Here is a 20,241-nt window from a genome sequence, read left to right as displayed (position 1 = left end):
TTGCATTGGGTGTGGGGGACAGGCTGTAAGCAGGCAGGGTGGTTATAGCCTAAGGCAGGGGTCCCCAAACTATGGCCCGCGGGCTGCATGCGGCCCCCTGAGGCCATTTATCCGGCCCCCGCTGCACTTCTGGAAGGGGCACCTCTTTCATTGGTGGTCAGTGAGAGGAGCATAGTTCTCATTGAAATACTGGTCAGTTTGTTGATTTACATTTACTTGTTCTTTATTTTAAATATTGGATTTGTTCCTGTTTTTTTTTTTTTACTTTAAAATAAGATATGTGCAGTGTGCATAGGGATTTGTCCATAGTTTTTTTTATAGTCCGGCCCTCCAACCGTCTGAGGGACAGTGAACTGGCCCCCCTGTGTAAAAAGTTTGGGGACCCCTGGCCTAAGGCTTAGTTTTAAGACTAAGCTTTTCCCCACACTCTTGACTGATTGCGTGATGTGGGGTGATGCACTCTCATGAGGAATCCCATTATGCCTCAGATAAGTGACTTTGTATCAGAGACTTCCTTGTTTGTATATTAAATTAAAGGTTTTGGTTTCTACACTATAAAGTGGGGCAGACTGGGACCTTGCTCTCTTTCAGTTCCTGAGATTAGCATTAGAGGAAAGAGCAGAGAAAGGCCACGTAGAGGAGAGGAGAAGCAGCCAAGATGGCAGAGTGCTGAAGGAGAAGCCAGTTTGTGTAGAGTTTGTGCAGAGAGAAGGAGATGGGGAACAGAGGTGAATAAGGCTGGTGAGGTTAGAAACCTTTGATTCTAGGAAACTCAGATAAGTCAGTGGCTTTGGGAGCCCTGAATGAAAAGGGAAATGTTTTCCCACTGTGTGTATTTCTTGCCCGCTGGGTGCAAGCTAGGATTAAAGATGATGGCCCACCAGTCCTTGGCTCTGTTGTTTCGTTACCATCTGTCTGAATCTAAAGTGAACCTGCATGGGCCAGGCAGCTGTGATGGTGGCTGTGGCTACTGGCTTAAAAGTGAAAGTGGCCTAGCACATCTGGAATATAATTTGCAGATTATGTAAAACCCCAAAAAAGCCTTATGGCTAAGAGGGCTCTAAGGTCCAAAAACTGCCGAGTTAAAAGGCCCATCCTATTCCTACCAGCTGTGTGACTGTGGGCCACTTTGACCCTCAGGTTCTTCATCTGTGAAAAGATATTTTCTAATTCACATTTTAAGAAATTAGTTGAGAAATAGTACTTTATACATATTTATATAGACATCAACTACTACTCTTTTCTGCTTCTTTTTGATTTTGAAGCTTTGTCATAATGACTACCTGCTGGCAACTCAGTCAGAATGGCAGGAGAAAGTGGTGCCAACCCCCGGCAGCCAGTAATTGGTCTCTTTCCCTTTTTTTTCAACTCAGTCACGTGGAGCTCTGAGATACAGAGTATATGTGTTTTATAAGTAAGTGGAGATTTATGGTCCATGCTCTTAATTTAAAGAATGGGTAAGTTAGACCCATCATTAAGTTACTTTTTATTTGTATGTAGGTGATATTTACTCCTGTGAGGCTGAGACTCAATTAAAAAAAAAAAAAAGAAAGAGAAAAGCTTCCATACTTCCCATAGGAAGCCATCATAAACCTGAGAGCCAGGGTATCTAATCATAACCGACAATCCAGTGACTAGTTCTGAACTGGCCCCCACTAGAAAGCCCCCCCACCCAGGCCGGCCCCCTCTGCTGGGAAGAGACCCGCCTCAGTCTCCACAGGGATCCAGGGACCCCTCAGCTAAAACTGTCTCTACCCTCCCACGGCCGCTAGGCTTTCTCTCATGACACTCACCCTGTTCTGTCTAACATTACACCTCTCTGGGCCTTTTCTTTCCCACAGGGCTGTACACTTATGACACCTGTCCCCCAGCGGTTAACTCACCTTTCTGAGTCAATGAAGGGAGAGGGAAGGGGAAGAGAAAGGAGCAAAGCTTTTCTCTTCTTGCTAAAGCTCTTCAGTTCTGGTAACTGGCAGCACGATTTCTAAGTCTGCACTCATACTGTACTGGGCCGCGAGTCGTGTGATGGGAGTCTGACCCTGAAAACACCCTTTGTGAGAGTCCGGCTGGCTTAGCTGGGCCTTTCATTCATTCGTCTGGGGGAGGAAGGACTGAGACCTGCTTTGACCTTTAGGGTTGGACGACTCTTCAAAGACAAAGACTGTGTGGTGCCCAGGAGCAGGATGACATCAGAGGAAAGGGGTGAAGGCCAAAGAATTCTGAGGCCCGTCTCTAGGCTGCAGGCAAGCTGGAGTCACTGGGTCTAGAGAGAAACCAGGAGCTAGATAAAGAGAGGCTGTCCTGCTCGGCCGGGGTGGTTTTTAATAGCAGTTTGTAATAATTACAGCTCACATGTACTGAGCACTTGTGGTGGGCCAGGCCCCACATACACGATCTCCTTTAAAGTTGTTACAGCATTCCTCTTACAGGAGGAAAGTGAGGCACAGAGAGGCTAGGCCACTTGCCTGAAGTCACACAGCTGGTGAGCTACTTCAGAGCCAGCTCTTTGGCACTGTCCTGTTCCTTGCTGGCTGGCGGGCTTTCTGGCTGGCTTCCCCAGTGGGAGCAGAGGGCAGGAGACTGGAGGGTGAGCAAGGGAGGCCATGGCAGCACTCTCGTTTTCTGTGACAACCGCCCTTCCTCACCTCACTTGGCTCTGACTACACTCTTTCCACCCCTGCCTGTTGGCAGTCTTGGGGTATCCCCATCCCTGTCTACTCCTGCAAGAAGTCAGTCATTCAGACCCTCCGTGGGAGCCATCTGGGGTCAATGCCGCTTCCGACCGGAACCCCGACCACACCACCACCACCTGCAGTGGCTCCCACCTGCTTCACACAGAAGTCACACTGAGGAGGACGGCAGCGGTGGGCAGAGCCGACTTCACACGAAGAAATGAAGCTCCTATCTGAATAGCACTTTATCACGCAAAACAGCTGGCCACAGTGCAAGGTATGAGTCCTGTTCGGACTAGGAGTCCACCAAGCCATCCCTGGAAAACTGCTCATGAGATAACCGGGGGATCTGAGTACTGGCTGGGTATTTGAGGACACCAAAGAATTACTCGGGTATACTAATGGCATGGTTATATTGAAAAAGGTCCTTCAATTTCAGGAATGTACACTGAAATACTCTGCCCCCTCAAAAGGCCCAGGCCTCCTTCACATGACAGCTCTTCGAGCATCTGAGCTGGCAATCTGGTTCCGTCTTCAGTCGGAGCATCTCAGCTTGGAATGTACCCACTCTCCTAAACCACTTCCCAAATGACCTCCCCCCTTAGGGACAGAAGGTTCCTGGAGATTCAGCTCACAGCCCTGGGACAAGAAGAACAAACTGCCTGCTGAGCATCTGGTAACAGCCCTTACAGCACAGTGCCAGTCACTTCTCAGCAGAACTCTTCCAGACAGAGGTGAGTCTTCCCCGCTCACAAAGGCTGCTCAGGTAGAAATGGTGCCGAGATGGTGTGATGATCCGTTTTATGGCTGAATGTGGCATGGGGCTGGGCCGCATGCAGTACACAGTTGCTCAATTAAACACTAACCTAGGTGTTGCTCTGAAGGCATTCTGTTGATGTGGTTGATAGCTACAGCCAACCAGGTGGCTTCAAGGAGATCACCTCTGATCTCGAGCCTCATCCAGTCCAGGGACAGGCCTTAAGAGCAAAAGGGAGGAAGAAGAGATACTGCCTCACGCCTTCCCTGAGGAAGAAGAGATTCTGCCTCACGCCTGCTGAGTTTCCAGATAACCCATGGTCTGGACCTGTTGGCTTCCATAGCGGCAGCAGCCAGTTCCGTGAAACCAGTCACATCTGTGTGTGTGTGTGTGTGTGTGTGTGTTTATATTATACTGGTCTGTTCTCTGGAGAACCCTGACTGATACTCAGTCATAACCAATCTCACAAGGTCGCACCACTGTGACCACAGGTCAGGTCTCTATGTCACTGCTTGTACTCTGCCCACCTGCAATTTAACCCAAACAACCCAGGTGTGTATGTGAGCCTCACCGGCTTCAGCTGCCCCCCCCCCCCCAGTGTATTTGAATATTAACGTAGATCCTTTACTAGATTTTGAGAATAAACTATTCGTCGGGAAAGGCTGGCAGGAACGGGAGAAGCCTGTTTTTACGATGCGTCGTTCTGTCGTGGGTGGGAGGCACGGTTTACTCAGGGCTTCAGAACAGTGACCTGTTCTATCCCGGGCAAGGTTGCTGACTTGCTGTGTAACTTTGGGCAATCCTGTTTCACCACCTGATTAATCAGAATGCCAACCTGAAAGTCTGCTTTCTGCTGCCCCCATCCACTCAAATTGGCATTAGCTGGTCAGATGGCCCATCATAAGGATTCGGATACGACCTACTTTCCAGTTGGACTCTGGCCATGGGGGACCCACTGACACATTCAAGTTAATAGCATGAAGCCAACTTAGAGGGAAGAATGAGAAGTGCTCAACTGACGCTGGCAGAACCGGCCCGCAATCCTCACCCCGATCTCGGTGCCGCTTGCGGGTTCAAGTGAAGACCCAGTTTCCACACTCAAGATACTGCGGGTCAAAGTAGAGAGTGCCACTTGTCCTGGCCTAGCCCTGTCTGGTCCCCTGTGCTTAGTTCCAACAGGGGGGTCTGGCAGAACACAGGGAGATCTCCTCTCAGTTCAGGAGGGCTGTCCTTGGGGTAGGGCTGGCTCTTAAAGGCACAAGAGGACAATTTAAGATGGGGGGGAGGACAGACAATGTCAAGCCCCATAAAAGAACTATTACACATGTATTAAAGTTCGAAGGGAAGAACAGGAAATGCTTTAGATGAGGTGGTGGTGGAGATGAGTCTGAGAAAAGAAGAGTAAAAGCCTTGGGAGGGAGGAAAAGGGGCCTCTGGGCAGGGGCAACAGAGGGAGCCGCAGGAGAGCGGGGCTGGTTGGGAGCCAGGAAGGAGAGAGGTTTAGCTGGAACACAGGCCACAGGAAGAGGATCATGGGAGATGAGCTCAGCTTGGGCAGTTAGGGAGTTGGGTCACATCGGCCACATGAGGAGCCTCGAATGACAAAATATCAACTTGGTGGATGCTAGTCGAGGCTCCCCAGATGAAAACGGAGAGAACCGAGGCGTGCTTTGGACACGTGCACCTGGCAGCAGACCGGACAGAAATAAACTGGGGACGGGGCATTCCAGAGCCCGGGGGCAGGATTAATCGCAGCGGACAACATTACTGCTGCTCATCATGTATGTACCAGCCCTGCTGAACTTGCACGAGCTCCCTCAGTCCTCACAACTCCCCGAGGTACCCTTCCATCCCGTTACAGACAGGGAACCAAGGCATGGAGAGGTGAAGAAGTGTGCCTCAGATCACACCACCATCAGGGACAGAGCCCCAGCTGGTGTGAGTCCAGCCCAGAGCACCAGACCTGCCTGAGTCCGGGCCGGGGCCCTGCGCCCTGAGGTCTCGGGGAGCTGAGAAACGGGGACTGAAGAGAATGATACAAGGGACCTGCCTGAGTCCGGGCCGGGGCCCTGCGCTCTGAGGTCTCGGGGAGCTGAGAAACGGGGACTGAAGAGAATGATACAAGGGACCTGCCTGAGTCCGGGCCGGGGCCCTGCGCCCTGAGGTCTCGGGGAGCTGAGAAACGGGGACTGAAGAGAATGATACAAGGGACCTGCCTGAGTCCGGGCCGGGGCCCTGCGCTCTGAGGTCTCGGGGAGCTGAGAAACGGGGACTGAAGAGAATGATACAAGGGACCTGCCTGAGTCCGGGCCGGGGCCCTGCGCTCTGAGGTCTCGGGGAGCTGAGAAACGGGGACTGAAGAGAATGATACAAGGGACATCGCAGAGACGGCATGTCTGTGACCTACCAACTGAGGTGAAGGACAGACTGGACAAAGTCTGTAATCAAGTTCCTCAGGGCTGCTGCCCGTCCAGGCAGCAAAGCAGCTGGATGTGCTCGTGAGCATATCCCAAATCCTGCTGCAAACGACCCTACACAGACAGGCTACTTCCAGAAACAGCTTGGTTTTTTATATTATTGATTTTAGAGAGACAGAGAGAAGAGGAAGGGGGAGAGAGAGGCATTCACTTGTTCCACTTAGTTGTGCATTCATTGGTTCATTGTTTGTTCCCTTATGTCCGGACCGGGGAACGAACTCGTAACCTTGATGTTTCGGGACAAGTCTCTGACTGACTGAACTAACGGACCAGGGCCAGAAACAGCTTAGTTTGTAACAGCTGAAGCCCACTTGCTAAGCAAGCTGAACATGCAAGAGTTGCCAGAAAAAGGGAGATGGTGACTGTGTAACAAACAGAATTGTAGCCCTCAAGATCCACGTTGAAGTCATAACCCTCAGTCCCTCAGAATGTGACCCTATTTGGAAACTGCAGCATCGTAGATGTAATTAGTAAAGATGAATTGGGTGGGCCCCTAATCCAACATGACTTGTACACAAGAACAACACGGGAAGGTGGAGGCAAGGACGGCCGAGGGGTGACAGAGCACAGGCGAGCTACAGGCCAGGGCCTGGGGCAGACTCCCCCTCACAGCCCCGGAAGCCCCCCTGTGACACGTGCATCCGGGAGACAATACATTCCTATTGTTTAAGCCACCCAGTTTGAAGTACGTTGTAATGGTAGTCCTAGGACGCTAGCACTGTGACCTGTGTCATCCCTTCCCATACAGGCACAGGGTAGTCTTTAGTTCAGTAAGCAAAACGAAGAGCCTTCGGGGAACCTCTGTCGTACCGCAATGTAGGTAATCACTGGACTATCACTATACCCTACTTGTGATTTAAAAACAGGCAAGTGTTTGAAATATTCTCTATCTGCAATTGCTTAGGCATCAGGAACTATCTTTGATTTTGAAAGGAAAAAAAAACACCCCAATTTTTACTTTAAGGGTCAAGGACCTTTCTCTTCTCTTTTCTCTTAAAAGCAAAGACTGACCGTATCAGATTCTTCCTGTGACCCAACGAAACACAGTCCGATGAGCAGTCAACCGAGAGGCATTGCGGGACCCTGCACCCAGCACAGGGCGCCTTTCCCAGGGCATGAAACCACATCAAGATGACCACAGCCCTCTCGGTTTCAAAGTGGCAACAGCTTCCTGAAATCCTGAAGCTGGCTGGGAGCAGTCACCGCCGTCTTCAAATATGCTCACACGTTCAATTCTGCAAAAACCGCTCATTTCTTTGTCTCACCCACACGTTCCCTTGAAGAACGCGAGCGGGGTCGGGTGTGAGTGGATGGCTGTGGTCGCGACGGTAAGCAGGGCTGCCCTGGGGAATTCCGGATTCTGTTTTCAGACAGTGATTAGTCCCCCTTAGAAGTGAAAGCAAAGCAGCACTTCTTTGATACTTGGAAAATCCCCTACTCCAGAATATTTTTGCACATGTGCAAAAATTATGAAAGATTGTACTATAAAACCAGAGTTTCCTACAACTCAAATGTAAGCCACCAGAATGATCTATTTAAAAACAACAAACCTTGATGGTCTATGGAGCAAAGCACTCCCCTCTCTTTAAGTCAACAGTAACTAACAGTTATTAAAGCACTTAAGATGTGACAGGCACAGTTCCAAGCATGTTGTGTGGAATGAATTGTCTCTCACAACAACCCTATGTGGTAGATACCTTATTATTCCCAATGTGCAGGTGAGGAGAATGCAGCTGGGTTAAGCAACTGGTCACAGAGCTCTAAGTGGTAGAGCTGGGATTCAAAACCAGGCAGTCTGGCTCTAACACACCCCACCCTCTGACAAACAAACAACCAAGCCAGACATACAGACAAATCAGACAAGAGGAAATAAAGTGAGTGGGGACAGGTCCAGGAGGGCCGGTTGACGGTGGAGGTGAAATAAGAGAACACCAATTACATTCTGGCACTGGGCTGGCACTTCACACATGCTGTTCCCACTGAACTGGCACAATACCCCCAAGGTAAGCGTTGCTCTCCCACTGACAAAACCCTGAGACCCCGAGTGACCTGCACGAGAAAAGGGATGCCCCTAAACCCAGGTGTGCAGACTGCAGAACCTGGTGTCGTCTTCCCAGCCAGTTTTCTCCCAGACTCATGGCCTCAAACTGGAACCTCAGCATAATCTGCTCTTTTTTTTTTTATTCATTTTTTTTAGAGAGGAGAGAAAGAGAGACAGACAGACAGACAGACAGAAAGGAGGAGCAGGAAGCATCAACTCCCATATGTGCCTTGACCAGGCAAGCCCAGGGTTTCGAACCGGCAACCTCAGTGATTCCAGGTCAACACTTTATCCACTGCGCCACCACAGGTCAGGCTAATCTGCTCTTAAAAGTCAATCTAGCATTGGCCCTGCCGGGTAGCTCAGTTGGTTAGAGTGCCGTCCCAATACGCCAACGTTGGCAGGTTCGATCCCAGGTCAGGGCACATACAAGAGTTAACCAATGAATGCATAAACAAGGGGAACAACAAATCGATGTCTCTCTCTCTCTCTCCCTTCCTCACTAAAATAAGTCAATCCACACTGAAGAACGGTGGACTTGTCAGCAGTGGGGCAGGGGGTGTCACCTTATTCCAGCAGGTTTGTCTAGAGCAGGAGTCCCCAAACTTTTTACACAGGGGGCCAGTTCACTGTCCCTCAAACCGGTGGAGGGCCGGACTATAAAGAAAACTATGAACAAATCCCTATGCACACTGCACATATCTTATTTTAAAGTAAAAAAAAAAACAGAACGGGAACAAATACAATATTTTAAATAAAGAACAAGTAAATTTAAATCAACAAACTGACCAGTATTTTTTTTTTTTTTTTTTTTTTTTTCGTTTTAGAGAGAGAGAGAAGGGGGGAAGGAGCTGGAAGCATTAACTCCCATATGTGCCTTGACCAGGCAAGCCCAGGATTTCGAACCGGCAACCTCAGCATTTCCAGATCGACGCTTTATCCACTGCGCCACCATAGGTCAGGCCTGACCAGTATTTCAATGGGAACTATGCTCCTCTCACTGACCACCAATGAAAGAGGTGCCCCTTCCGGGAGTGCGGTGGGGGCCGGATAAATGGCCTCAGGGGGCCGCATGCGGCCCGTGGGCCGTAGTTTGGGGACCCCTGGTCTGGAGAACCTGAGTACAGTGCAGGTGTGTAATTAATGTGCCGGTTCGGGAGTCTGGCACTAACGCTGTGTGGCTTTAGCCGAATCCCCGACCCTCGCTGGGCCTCCATTCTCCTTAAGTACAAATGGGATCTAAGGCTGCCCAGCCTGTGGACAAGGCAGGTGGGAAAAAGGCATTACCAATAAAGGGGAGTTGGCTATGAAAACTGTCAGGGGCTCCACAGCTGATCACCGCTGGAACTAATATAACCAGGTCATCCCCACAGCTACCGAGGTCCAGCACGTGCACACCCGGGAGGCACCGCCAGATGGCCCCAGGTGAACTTCATCCTCTCCCCCAGGAAATCTGGGCTCAAGGACTCAGGTCTGGCTCCCCAGGCCCCAGGAGCCTCCCCCAAGGCAGGCTTGCCAGTCCAAACAGGGAGCAACCAGGTGATGCTGGGAGGGGAGGGGAAGGGAAGTCCTTGCAGAGGGAACTGTCTCCCCTCCCTCCAGGTCCCTGTCCACCCTGCCAGCCGGTTGGCATTCGGCTGTGAGGGGGCAGGCTGCCATCTGGTACAGCACCCAGCATTGGGTTTCACCCTGCGCCTTGCAGAATCGGGAAAGGCAGCTGTGCACCACACACTTCACGTTATGAGGTAGAGAGGCTGAGGTGAGGGGTCCTGATTGGGTGAGTGGGTGGGAAAAACCTTCCACTGTCGGAAACAGACAGGAGCCCACCAAGACTCTCACCAACCCCTACTCCATTGGTTCCGGTCTCAGGAAGGGGAAGGGATCATCAGATCTGCATAACAGTGAATCACCAAGCACTGGGCACAATGACCCCTCGAGGAGAGGGTGGAGAAGCTCGTCGGACGACTGCCTACGCAAGCGGCAATTCTGAAGAGCAGCAAACAAACCAGTCTAGCCCCAATTCCCACTTTGCGTAAGGTTGCACTCCAAAAAAACAACGTCCAAGGAACACTTATTGATCAATAGTAATTGTTAACACTAAGGTTTGGGCCAAGAAAGAATTAAAAAGGTCCCTTTGAAGGAACTTTGGATAAGGTGGTTTCGTAGAAATTGGTTTTAAGTGTTCTTAGACGGGAAGGGGCAGTTGGGAGCCACACAAGATACTTCAATCAGTAGATCTTGGTGAACTTTGTTTCAAAAAAAAGTTAAGCCAAAGGGGTTGAACCTATAAACGAAAAGGAAATTGTTAGTCACTAGGTGACTGTCGGGGTTCCTGTTTTATGTTAATAAGCGATTACACCTGTTCGAGGAGGGAGGTGCATTGTTACCACGAAGAAAGACTGGTCACAGTGGGGTGGTCTGCCTGCCTGCTGGCCTCGGCTTGGACACTGGCCACTGTTCCTTCATCCAGGGAAGCAGCAAAAACGAACGACTGCAAATAGGTTAAAAATCCGGGCGGGGGCCATCGGGTCAGGCCAGGAGCGTGGTTCTTAAAGAGAAACATGCGTCCTCACGGAGGCCAAGGCCTCTTTTGGATCCTCCAAGCCTGGCACAAGTTCCAGAAAAAAAACATCTCTGTACACGAGGTACTACTGAAAGAAGCCAGTGGGCAAGAACATCACCAGCATTCCTTTCCCCCTCCCCAACTACACTTACTAGCCTTCAAAGACAGGAAAGGTGTCCCCTACAATGAAACGTACACTTTCACCCATTACTTTCTCAAAACTTAAAGCCACGGCCACAGCACTAATAGCCTTCATTCAGATTCACAAAAAGGAGAGGCGCAGAGTCGTCCGCGAGCCTACAACCACCCAGGGGCTGAGGGTGGAGAGTCGGCAGTGTGCCCCCTCCTCCCCAGGTCTCTCACACCCTCTAGGACTCCTGGCCAGCTCAGCCCGCACCGCGATCGGGTCCTGGCTCTGCTGTTACCTCGCTTGCGCGTCCGCAGGCGTCGGGCACTTGAGCCGTCGGTTCCGCGGGTGCCTTCTCCTCCTCTGCAGCGGCCAAGGGACTATTCGGAGCCGCTCGGGGGTCCCCGCCACCCCCTGGCGTAGCCTGGCCGCCGCCGTCTGCGCTGGCGCCGACTCCTCCCGCCGAAGAGGCTGCGGCGGCGCCGAGCAGCCCGTGTGTCCCGTCGGTGTCCCCGGCCGCCACGCTGTGCACCAGCCACGCATCCACGCGGGTGCGGGGGATAAAGGGGACCCCCAGCGTGCGCACCTCCCGGAGCAGCTGACCCTCCGACTCTGCCACGGGGTCTGGCTCCCGCCCTTTGGGGTGCAGATGGTCCAAGCGCCCCCACTCTCCTGGGGCCCGGAAGGGGGTGGGCGCGTAGGCGGGACTCGTCCGGCCACCCCCGAGCAGCAGCTCATCCCGGAGGAGGGTGGGCGGCGGGAGCAGCAGGTAGAGGTCCAGGTCCAGGTCCAGGTCCAGGTCCAGATGGAGCCCCGCCAAGCTCAGCAGGACGGTGAGGTGCAGGAGGCCGCCGCCGTCGGACCACCATGGCTTCAGGTACTTCATCTCCCGGCGCGCGCCCAGGGACGCCCCAGCTGGCGCCCTCGGGTCCCGGCGCTCCAGCCGCCGCTGTGACACGTGCGGGCCCCGCGCACCGCCGACACCTGCCCGGAAGAGACGGAGCTGCAAAACAATGGGCCCGGACGCGCAGCGGCCGTCGCGGGACACCGGAGCCCGGCACAAAGGCGACCCCTCGCAGGTCCGCCGGGGGCCTGGGGCTCAGGAGAGACGGAGGAGGAGCCACCTGCGCGAGGAGCCCGCCAGCCCTGCCGCCTCGCAGCACCGCGCCGCGGCCAAGGCCCGCCCCCGGCCGCGGGAGCAGCCGCTGGGGACACGCCCACGGCCGCCCGGGCCCGCGCCCGTGGGAGGGGCCTGCGCAGGGCGGGGCGGGGGCGGGGCTCCCCAGCTCAAAGGTTCTTTATTTCAGGGGAAAGCAAAGCTTTCTGGTACCAGTTGTGGGCGAGAGGTGGCTCTCGACCTTGTGCTGTTAGGCTGGGAGGTCGAGGCAGAATGCAGGGTGGGTGTAAGGGGTCAGGAGTCTGGGAGAACTGTGGGTGGGGACAGGATGTATGTAGACTGGAGGAAAAGTCGAGGCACAGGCAGCATGCAAAGGGTTTCCGCCCACGTGAGAACACTGCGCCCCCTCAGCGGATTCAGGAGTCTGATTCTGGGATTCGGATGCCTGCCAATCGTGTGACTTTGAGTAAGTTACTTATCTGTGCCTCAGTTTCTCTTTTATCTGTAAAATAGGGAGAATGTACCTGTCCAACAGGAATGTGATGAGGCCAGTTTGACATACAGATTCCACAGCTGCCATTGGGATCAAAGGGCACTCCCCCCTCCCCAGGCCCTGCGCTCCAGCCTCCCGGACTCCTCACTGTTTCTTGAGCATGCCTCACGATGCTAGGGCCTCCCGCACGGTCGCCTTTGTTCCTTGAGTGAGGGTTAAGAGCACCAGCTCTAGTCTAGAGTGCTCTGTATGAGTTCACACACCCTCTCCACCACCTACTAGCCTAGACCTTGGGCAGATTGCTCACTCCCTGTGTACCTTAGGTTCCTCACTGTACAATGGAACTAATAATAATAGCAACTTCCCAGCAGACCTGTTGTGAGCCCCAAAGCAGATGCATGTCAACCACCAAGCATAGCACTTGGAAGTGCTCTCTGAGTGTTACTCATTGTTTGTATTACCCATTCTGCAAGGCTTAACCGAAAGATACGTCTTCTGAGTTTTCACCATTTGAAATTAATCAGTTCCCCCATCTGTTCTCCCACAGAGATTTCTTCATATGCCCACATTGCAACACTTGGCACCGTCCACTTTGTATTCTACTTGAGGAATGGTGTGATTTGCCCGTTGTAAATTCTTAAGGGCAGGAAACCCTATTTGGCCCACCTTTGTGCCTGCACAGTTCCCTGGCACTGGGCTTGCAAATATAGGTTTTACTAACCCTCACTCCCTGCCTTGGTGGGAGAAGGAGGGGATGCCCACCTGAGGGCTGGTAGTTGTGTAGGAAGTTGAGCAAGACTTATTTTTAAAGGCTTATATTTTATTTCCTCCACCTGGGTTTCTTCTCTTGGGGATAGTGTGTTAACTTCACACACAGTTTCAGTTTTCCCTCTGAGAGCCAGGGTAGCAGAGTCCGTTTCTGCTTTGAGCCTGGGTGGAGGAGTTAGGGCTGATGAAGAGGCTGGAAGAGGGATAAGAGAGATGTTGTCCAGATTAGTGAGGCTTGGGACAGAAACCTTGTTCATACCACTTGGTCCCTGGACAGCTGGTGATGGAGAAAGAGAGTGAAGACTAAGCCCAGGAACGGATGGGCTGGGCCTGGAAATGGCCTCCATGACTTCCATCTACATTCCGTTGGCCAGAACCTGGCCACATGGCCACACCTAATGGCAAACACAGGAGGTGGGGCTCAGCTGTGTTCCCAACACCCAGAATAGAGCATGGAGAGCTGTCTCTGACACACCTGGTGAGCCACTGTCCTTGGTCTTATTCTGCGTTCCATTCATTCTGAACCCACCTCCTGCGTATCTAGCTCTTTTGACTAAAAATATTATTTTTGGCCACTCATAGTGAATTAACACACTAATGCAAACCTAGAATGGCTTGTCCAAGTCTAGGTATTTAAGTGCACCTGGTGAGACTGGTCAAAGAAGGTGAGGCAGACCATGAAAGAGCCTGGAATTCCTGAGTAGAATTCTAGCTTGGCCCAAGCAAGCCGTTTGGAAAGGACACCTATGTCTCTGGACCTTGGACCTCTCACCTACACAGTGAGAACTGAACTGGACAGGTTTCTGAGTTCCCTTCTTGCTTTGATGTCTCTAAAGCCTTAGCAACAAACGAGGATTGTGTTAGATTACTACCAAGCTCTGGTCTTATTACTTGACGATGAGGCTTTTGGTTCTCAAAGCCCCACCACATAGCTTTAAAAAAGAAAGCAGAAGATAATACCCTCTACTCTTGATTAAATCTTCAACGGGAAGGAGAATCTAAGAGACATCTCTCCCTGACTTGTGATGCATCTTACTTTTTTTGTTTAGCTCATGTACCTGCCTGATGACATTTTGGAAGTTGAACACTCACATTGATCACTCTTCAGCCTCACACTATTTGATGACAAGGAAGCAGTATATAAGTTGGATTGTAGAGAAGGTCACTGATCACCTACAAAGTAGAGGATGCAAGCGTCTGTAACAGGATGAATAAAACAGTTTGCAGAGGCCTGATTTATTGGTCCTTTGCTGATAAGAAACTCATTTTCAGGCCAACAACCCTGGTCATTATTTGATAAACTTGATGGTTTTTTTTTTTTAATTATCTGTACTGCTGATTTGTTTAGTGCCTGAATTCTCTCATTTGCTTAATCATCTCCCTCAAGCATATTTGTACTTTTGATAGCAGCTCTAATGTTCTCATTATGAATTCATATCGTTAACCAATTCCTGCTTAACTATTTCTTTGTGCTGGTTTTCTCTAGTTCCTTGTTTTAGCTGCCTGCACTCTAAAATCTCTACCCAACTTTAACTCAGTGGCAGCTTTGTGATTGCCAAACTATAAGTCCTATGGCAGGGTTTCCTGGACCCCTGCCTGCTTTCTACCCACCTTTTAAAAAGGTAAATACTAGTTAGAGTTTTCGCTTGCTGAATAAATGTTGTCTGTAGTATTGTAGAGGGTTGGCCCTGGCCGGATAGCTTCATTGTTTGAAGCGTTGTCCCAATATGCAAAGGTTGTGATATGCAAAGGTTACGGGTTCAGTTCCCCATCAGGGCACATACAGAAACACATTGATGTTTCGGTCTTTCTCTCTTTTCCTCTCTCTCTAAAATCAATAAATAAAAAGTATTTTAAAAAAATATTGCTGTGGGTTGAATAGTGTTTCTCCCAAAATTCACATCCACTCCAAAGGAATGTGACTTTAAAGGGAAGTGGGGTCTTTGCAGATGTAACTAAGGTAAGACTTGAATGCGATCCTCCTGGATTAGGGTGGACCATAAATCCAACGAGAGTGTCCTTAGAAGAGACAGGAAAGGACACACAGACATGCAGAGAAGAGATCGGAGTGATGCTGCCACAAGCCAGGGAATGCCAGGAGCCACAACAGCTGTAAGAGGACAGTAAGGATTGTCCTCCAGAGCGCCCAGGGGAGTATGGCCTGCCAGCACCTGGATTTCAGACTCCTGACCTCCGGAACCATGTGTGACACATACATTTCTGTTGTCGAAACCACCAGGTTTTGGCTGTGGTAATTTGGCATTCCTAGGAAACAAATACAGATTCTTCCTTTCATTTTTATTTTGTTCTTGTTATTATGAAAGAACTGTTTCTTCCCTGAATAAAAACTGGGTACTTGGATGCTGCTAAGTTTGTGGCCACCTCAGAGCCAGGGTATAAGGGGGAGTGTTGCTGAAACGGGGAGTTAGGAGGCTGGCTCTCAGGAAGCCTGTTCAGGTAAGGACTGCAGATGGGCAGGTTGCTTGTCTTGGAGACCACCTGAGCCCTTACCTTGTCCCGTGTCTTACCTGCAAGTCTCCACCTGCACTGACCCTTACTTTGTCCCTTCTCGCTTCTCAGCAAAACATGCCTCCCAGGTTTTTGTAAGAGAAGTTGATTAACGGCGTTAATTCTTTTTCACAACTGGAAGTAGTGTTTAGTTTTCCTCCTGATCGAAGTAATACATGTTTATTGTAAACAACACCAACAGATAATAGAGAAAGGAAACAAGAACTTATAGTCACCTGGAATCCCATTACTCAAAGGTAACTACTTTAAAAAAATGTAATATACACATACATTATTTTTATTAAAATAGTTTTACAATAACATATACATATATAATTTTTATGAAAATAATTTGGTTTTGTAACAAATTGTTTTTTGTGACTGTTTTATTAAAATTGCTTCTAGTAATGGCATCTTCCATATAAACAAATAGAGCTGCATATTGTCATTGTTATAGGCTGCAAAATATTCCATTATATGGATGTACCTTGATTTCATTAAACAGTTTTCATTAATGTTTAACTTCTTATCAATTTTTCACTATTATAAGCAACTCTGTAATAAACAATTACTGTATATGTATTTTAGGGCACATAGCTGATAATTTACATGGTATAAATTCCCCAAAATTTCTGAGTCAAAGAATATAAACTTTTGGGATAAGTAAGGTATATTCTGCCAGTTGATCTTCAGGGAGGACTGTATGTATGTTTTTAAACTGTATACCCTGTTTTGAAATCCAATAAATAGTCCCTGATCTACTGAGTAAAACTAATATAACATTGCTATTACCAACATCTAGATTAGAAAGAATCTTTAAAATAAAAGTTTCATATAGTAATTTAAATTTTTTCGGAGAGCCTTTTTCTTCAGCTGCGTCCTCTCCCTATCTATCCTATCCCATTTCTGCTTGAAAGTGCTTTGTGATCACAGTGTATTATTTCCTACTTTGTAACCTTTACAAGCATCAATTAAAGATGAACATTGCTCTTCTTGACATGTATCTTTTTAAATTCAGGGGCACTTGCATGTTTCCAATTCTATTTTGCTGTATCCCTCCAAACCTGCCTGTAGCCAAGATGAGTTAGGAAGAAGCAGAACCTGGATCTGTTTCCTGCAAAAATGTCAATATTTGCTAAAAACAAAGAGGTGGGAGTACCCCCCCCCCCCCAATGCCATCTGTCCTTGTCGTTGGGAGCCTGCCGGAAAATCTTTTCACAGCCAAGAGATGATTTGGCATAACTGACACTGAGATTCAGCAAGGTGGTTCACAGATCAGAAACTGGCTATGTGAAAACTGAAACTATAGAAATGTGTTTTGTTTTTGAAACTATTAAACCAAGGATTGTTTACTTTTCAAAGTGTTTCCCGTAGAAATCTTTAAATCAGCAGGACCACCTAATTGGCTTAAACATTCAGATTACTAACATGTTATTTTGTTGCTTATTAGCCTTTTAGGAAGTGAGCAGCTGCCCGAGTGTGATCCAGTTCCCTCTTACAGTTCCATTATTTGTTACATTATATTATGCCGTTTCTTAAGCAAATAAGCATACTTCTTTCTTCCATTACATATGGAAACTCAGTTTTGTTGCAGTTTGAGGGTGGGTTTTAAACACACAGAGCCCAGCTTCTGACCTGTAGTCAGTTGCCTAAACTTACCCTCCAAAAGAGGGCCTTAGCTACCTGGATTCCTGTGGAGAAAACCCAGATGATTTTGAACAGCAACTTGAAGAGTAATTCAAGAGGTCATCTTGGGTAGGATTGAAACCCTCTGCAATATATTTGACAGCTTTCAGAGCCCAGTTCCCCTCCTAAAGAGTATTGCTCAGTGGGATGTTGGCCACCCGATTCTGATCCATCTGTGTATTGTCTGGCTTTCCTCTGAAAACACATTCATTTGGGCACCTCGAACTCTCTGTAGCGTCTGACTCCACATCATTCTTGTGACCCCCAAACACTCCATCCAGCTATGCTGTTCCTTCCGAGTTTATTTCTAGCTGATGCCACCACCCCTCAGTTGGACCTTCATCTAATCTTGCTCTTCTCAGGGAAAGAACAGCCATCGCAGCCTCCACAGGGCTCTAGCCATCTCCTCCAGCGCCCCCCGCCCCCCATAGGTTGAGGCGGACCAGCAGAGCACGTCTCTCATTGCAAGGCACTGGACTGCCCTGCGACATCTTAGCCTAGTTTAACTAGATCCGGCTAATCCAGGGACATTTTAACCATGGTGGAAACACGTATTTCAGCCCCCCAAAGTACACGGGCACATTTACCTGCAAGGTTTTCGGTATGGACATTCAGTAAGTATTTAATGAGCATCTATGGTGTGTCACACATTGTTCTGAGAACATTTTTCTGTGAATAAAAAAACCCCCAGGTCTAATGGAATTTGCAGTCCACTTAGGGGAGACAGCAAACAGATAATTTGTCAAGGGGTGATAAATGCTGATTGAGAGCTAGAGAGAGAGAGGAGAAGAGACGAAGGGGAGGAGAGTGAGGGTGTGTGTACTGTGCAGGTGCACACACCTGTGTTACATGAGGTGGATAGGGAAAGTCTGACCTGAAGGAGGTAAGGGAGAGCACCACACAGTGAGCTGAGGGAATGAGGATTCCAGATGTGGAAAAAGCCAGTTCCAAGGCCTTTAGGCAGGAGAGTACCAACTGTGTCCCTGGAACAGCGGGGAAGCCAGTGCAGTAGGAAGGGGGAGCCATATCAGGTACCAGGTCATGCTAGACATCAATACCCTGGTGGAGAATTTGTATTTTACTTTGAGTGGGATGGGAAGCTATTAAAGGACTGTGAACAAGACATTAATACATACAAAACACTGAAAACCATACTCAGTAAACTCTCAAAACAATGCCAGCTTTTATTTTGGCTTTCCTTGATTCTAAAAGTAATCTCTACTCTGCTTTAGGAGAACGGTATTTCTTTCCCATAAAATATGGCAGAAAAGATGAAAAGCAAATATAAAAATCCTGATCTGACCATTTTAATACCCTCCATCTATTAGAGGCTTCATCATTATCCCATGTCCAAGACTTTAGATCAGGGGTCTCCAAACTTTTTACACAGGGGGCCGCCAGTTCACTGTCCCTCAGACCATTGGAGGGCCGGACTACAAAAAAACTATGAACAAATCCCTATGCACACTGCACATATCTTATTTTAAAGTAAAAAGCAAAACAGGAACAAATACAATATTTAAAATAAAGAACAAGTAAATTTAAATCAACAAACTGACCAGTATTTCAATGGGAACTATGGGCCTGCTCTTGACTAATGAGATGGTCAATGTGCTCCTCTCACTGACCACCAATGAAAGAGGTGCCTCTTCCAGAAGTGCAGTGGGGGCCGGATAAATGACCTCAGCGGGCTGCATGCGGCCCGCAGGCAGTAGTTTGGGGACCCCTGCTTTAGATCCTTTATTTTATTTATTTTATTTTTTGTATGTAGGTCCTTATTTTTATTCACTGCTCAGCAATGATTTTTTTTTTACTTTTATGGCCTGACCTGTGGTGGCGCAGTGGATAAAGCATCAGCCTGGAACACTGAAGTAACCAGTTCCAAACCCTGGTCTTGCCTGGTCAAGGCACATATGGGAATTGATGCTTCCCTTCCTGCTCCTCCCCTACTTCTCTCTCTCTCTTCCTCTCTCTAAAAATGAATAAATAAAATCTTAAATCAGTAAATAACATTTTTGGACATTTTAAAACATAATACAAAATTAGATAGACACCCAGCTTAAAGTAATTACCAATTCCCAGCTAATCTTCTTACTGCCATTCCCCTTTCTTACACTGAATTACTTTACAGCAAGTCCCAGACTTATCTTCTCATCCATAAATGTATCAGTACGTTTCTCCCAAAAATATAATCTCTTTTTTGCCTTATTATAATGCCATTATCAATACACCTACAAATTTAACAATATTTCTTTATCATCAAAAATCAAGTCAGTAATCAAATTTCCCTGGTTGTCTCATTAATATTTTTAACTTCTTAATTTTTTAAAATTTATTTGTTTATTTATTTATTTATTTATTGGTGACAGAGACAGAGTCAGAGAGAGGAACAGATAGGGACAGACAGGAAGGGAGAGAGATAAGAAATATCAATTCTTTGTTGCGGTTCCTTAGTTGCCTATTGGTTGATTTCTCATATGTGCCTTTACCAGGGGGGCTACAGCAGACCGAGTGACCCCTTGCTTGAGCCAGTGACCTTGGGCTCAAGCTGGTGAGCCTAGTTCAAACCTGATGAGCCTGCACTCAAGCTGGTGACCTCGGGGTCTCAAACCCAGGTCCTCCACGCCCAGTCCAACATTCTATCCACTGCGCCACCGCCTGGTCAGGCTCATTGATGTTTTTTTTAAAAATAGTTGATTTGTTAAATCAGTATACAAACATGGTTGCCATAGCCCTGGCCGGAGGTGCAGTACATAGATCATCGTCCCAGAGCGCTGAGGTTACAGGTGTGAGCCCAAGAGTACCAGCTCGATCCCAAGGGACTGGCTCAACTCCAAGGTCGCGGATTCAAGCTGGTCAGGGCATGTATGGGAAGCAATCAGTGGGTACACAACAAAATGGAACAAAGAGCTGATGCTTCTCTCTGTCTCTCTTCCTTCCTCCATCACTCTCTCTCAAAATAAAAACAAAAGAACACAAAAAATATGGTTGCCACATTGCATTTGGCTGATAGGTCTTATAAATTTTTAAAA

The 20,241-nt window shown here is 48.6% G+C and overlaps 1 protein-coding gene and 1 non-coding gene across 2 annotated transcripts in view; one reads left to right on the top strand and one right to left on the bottom strand.

Moving 5' to 3' along the window:
- NFE2L3 (NFE2 like bZIP transcription factor 3) overlaps positions 1 to 11,814 on the bottom strand; it is a 40,276-nt gene extending 28,462 nt beyond the window's left edge. The window contains exon 1 of the mRNA XM_066239484.1: positions 10,936 to 11,814. Within this exon, the coding sequence (XP_066095581.1) occupies positions 10,936 to 11,523 (588 nt within the window). The 5' untranslated portion in view covers positions 11,524 to 11,814. The remainder of the gene's footprint in view (positions 1 to 10,935) is intronic.
- LOC136311416 (small Cajal body-specific RNA 11) lies at positions 4,562 to 4,699 on the top strand. Its single transcript, XR_010726802.1, has one exon. It is a non-coding gene; the product is annotated as a small Cajal body-specific RNA 11 (non-coding RNA).
- Positions 11,815 to 20,241: the final 8,427 nt, after the last annotated feature.

The sequence above is a fragment of the Saccopteryx bilineata genome, chromosome 7, assembly GCF_036850765.1.
Source record: "Saccopteryx bilineata isolate mSacBil1 chromosome 7, mSacBil1_pri_phased_curated, whole genome shotgun sequence".
Classification (NCBI taxonomy): Eukaryota; Metazoa; Chordata; class Mammalia; order Chiroptera; family Emballonuridae; genus Saccopteryx; species Saccopteryx bilineata.
Note: the sequence above shows the minus strand (reverse complement) of the source record. Positions and strands in the feature narration are given on the sequence as shown.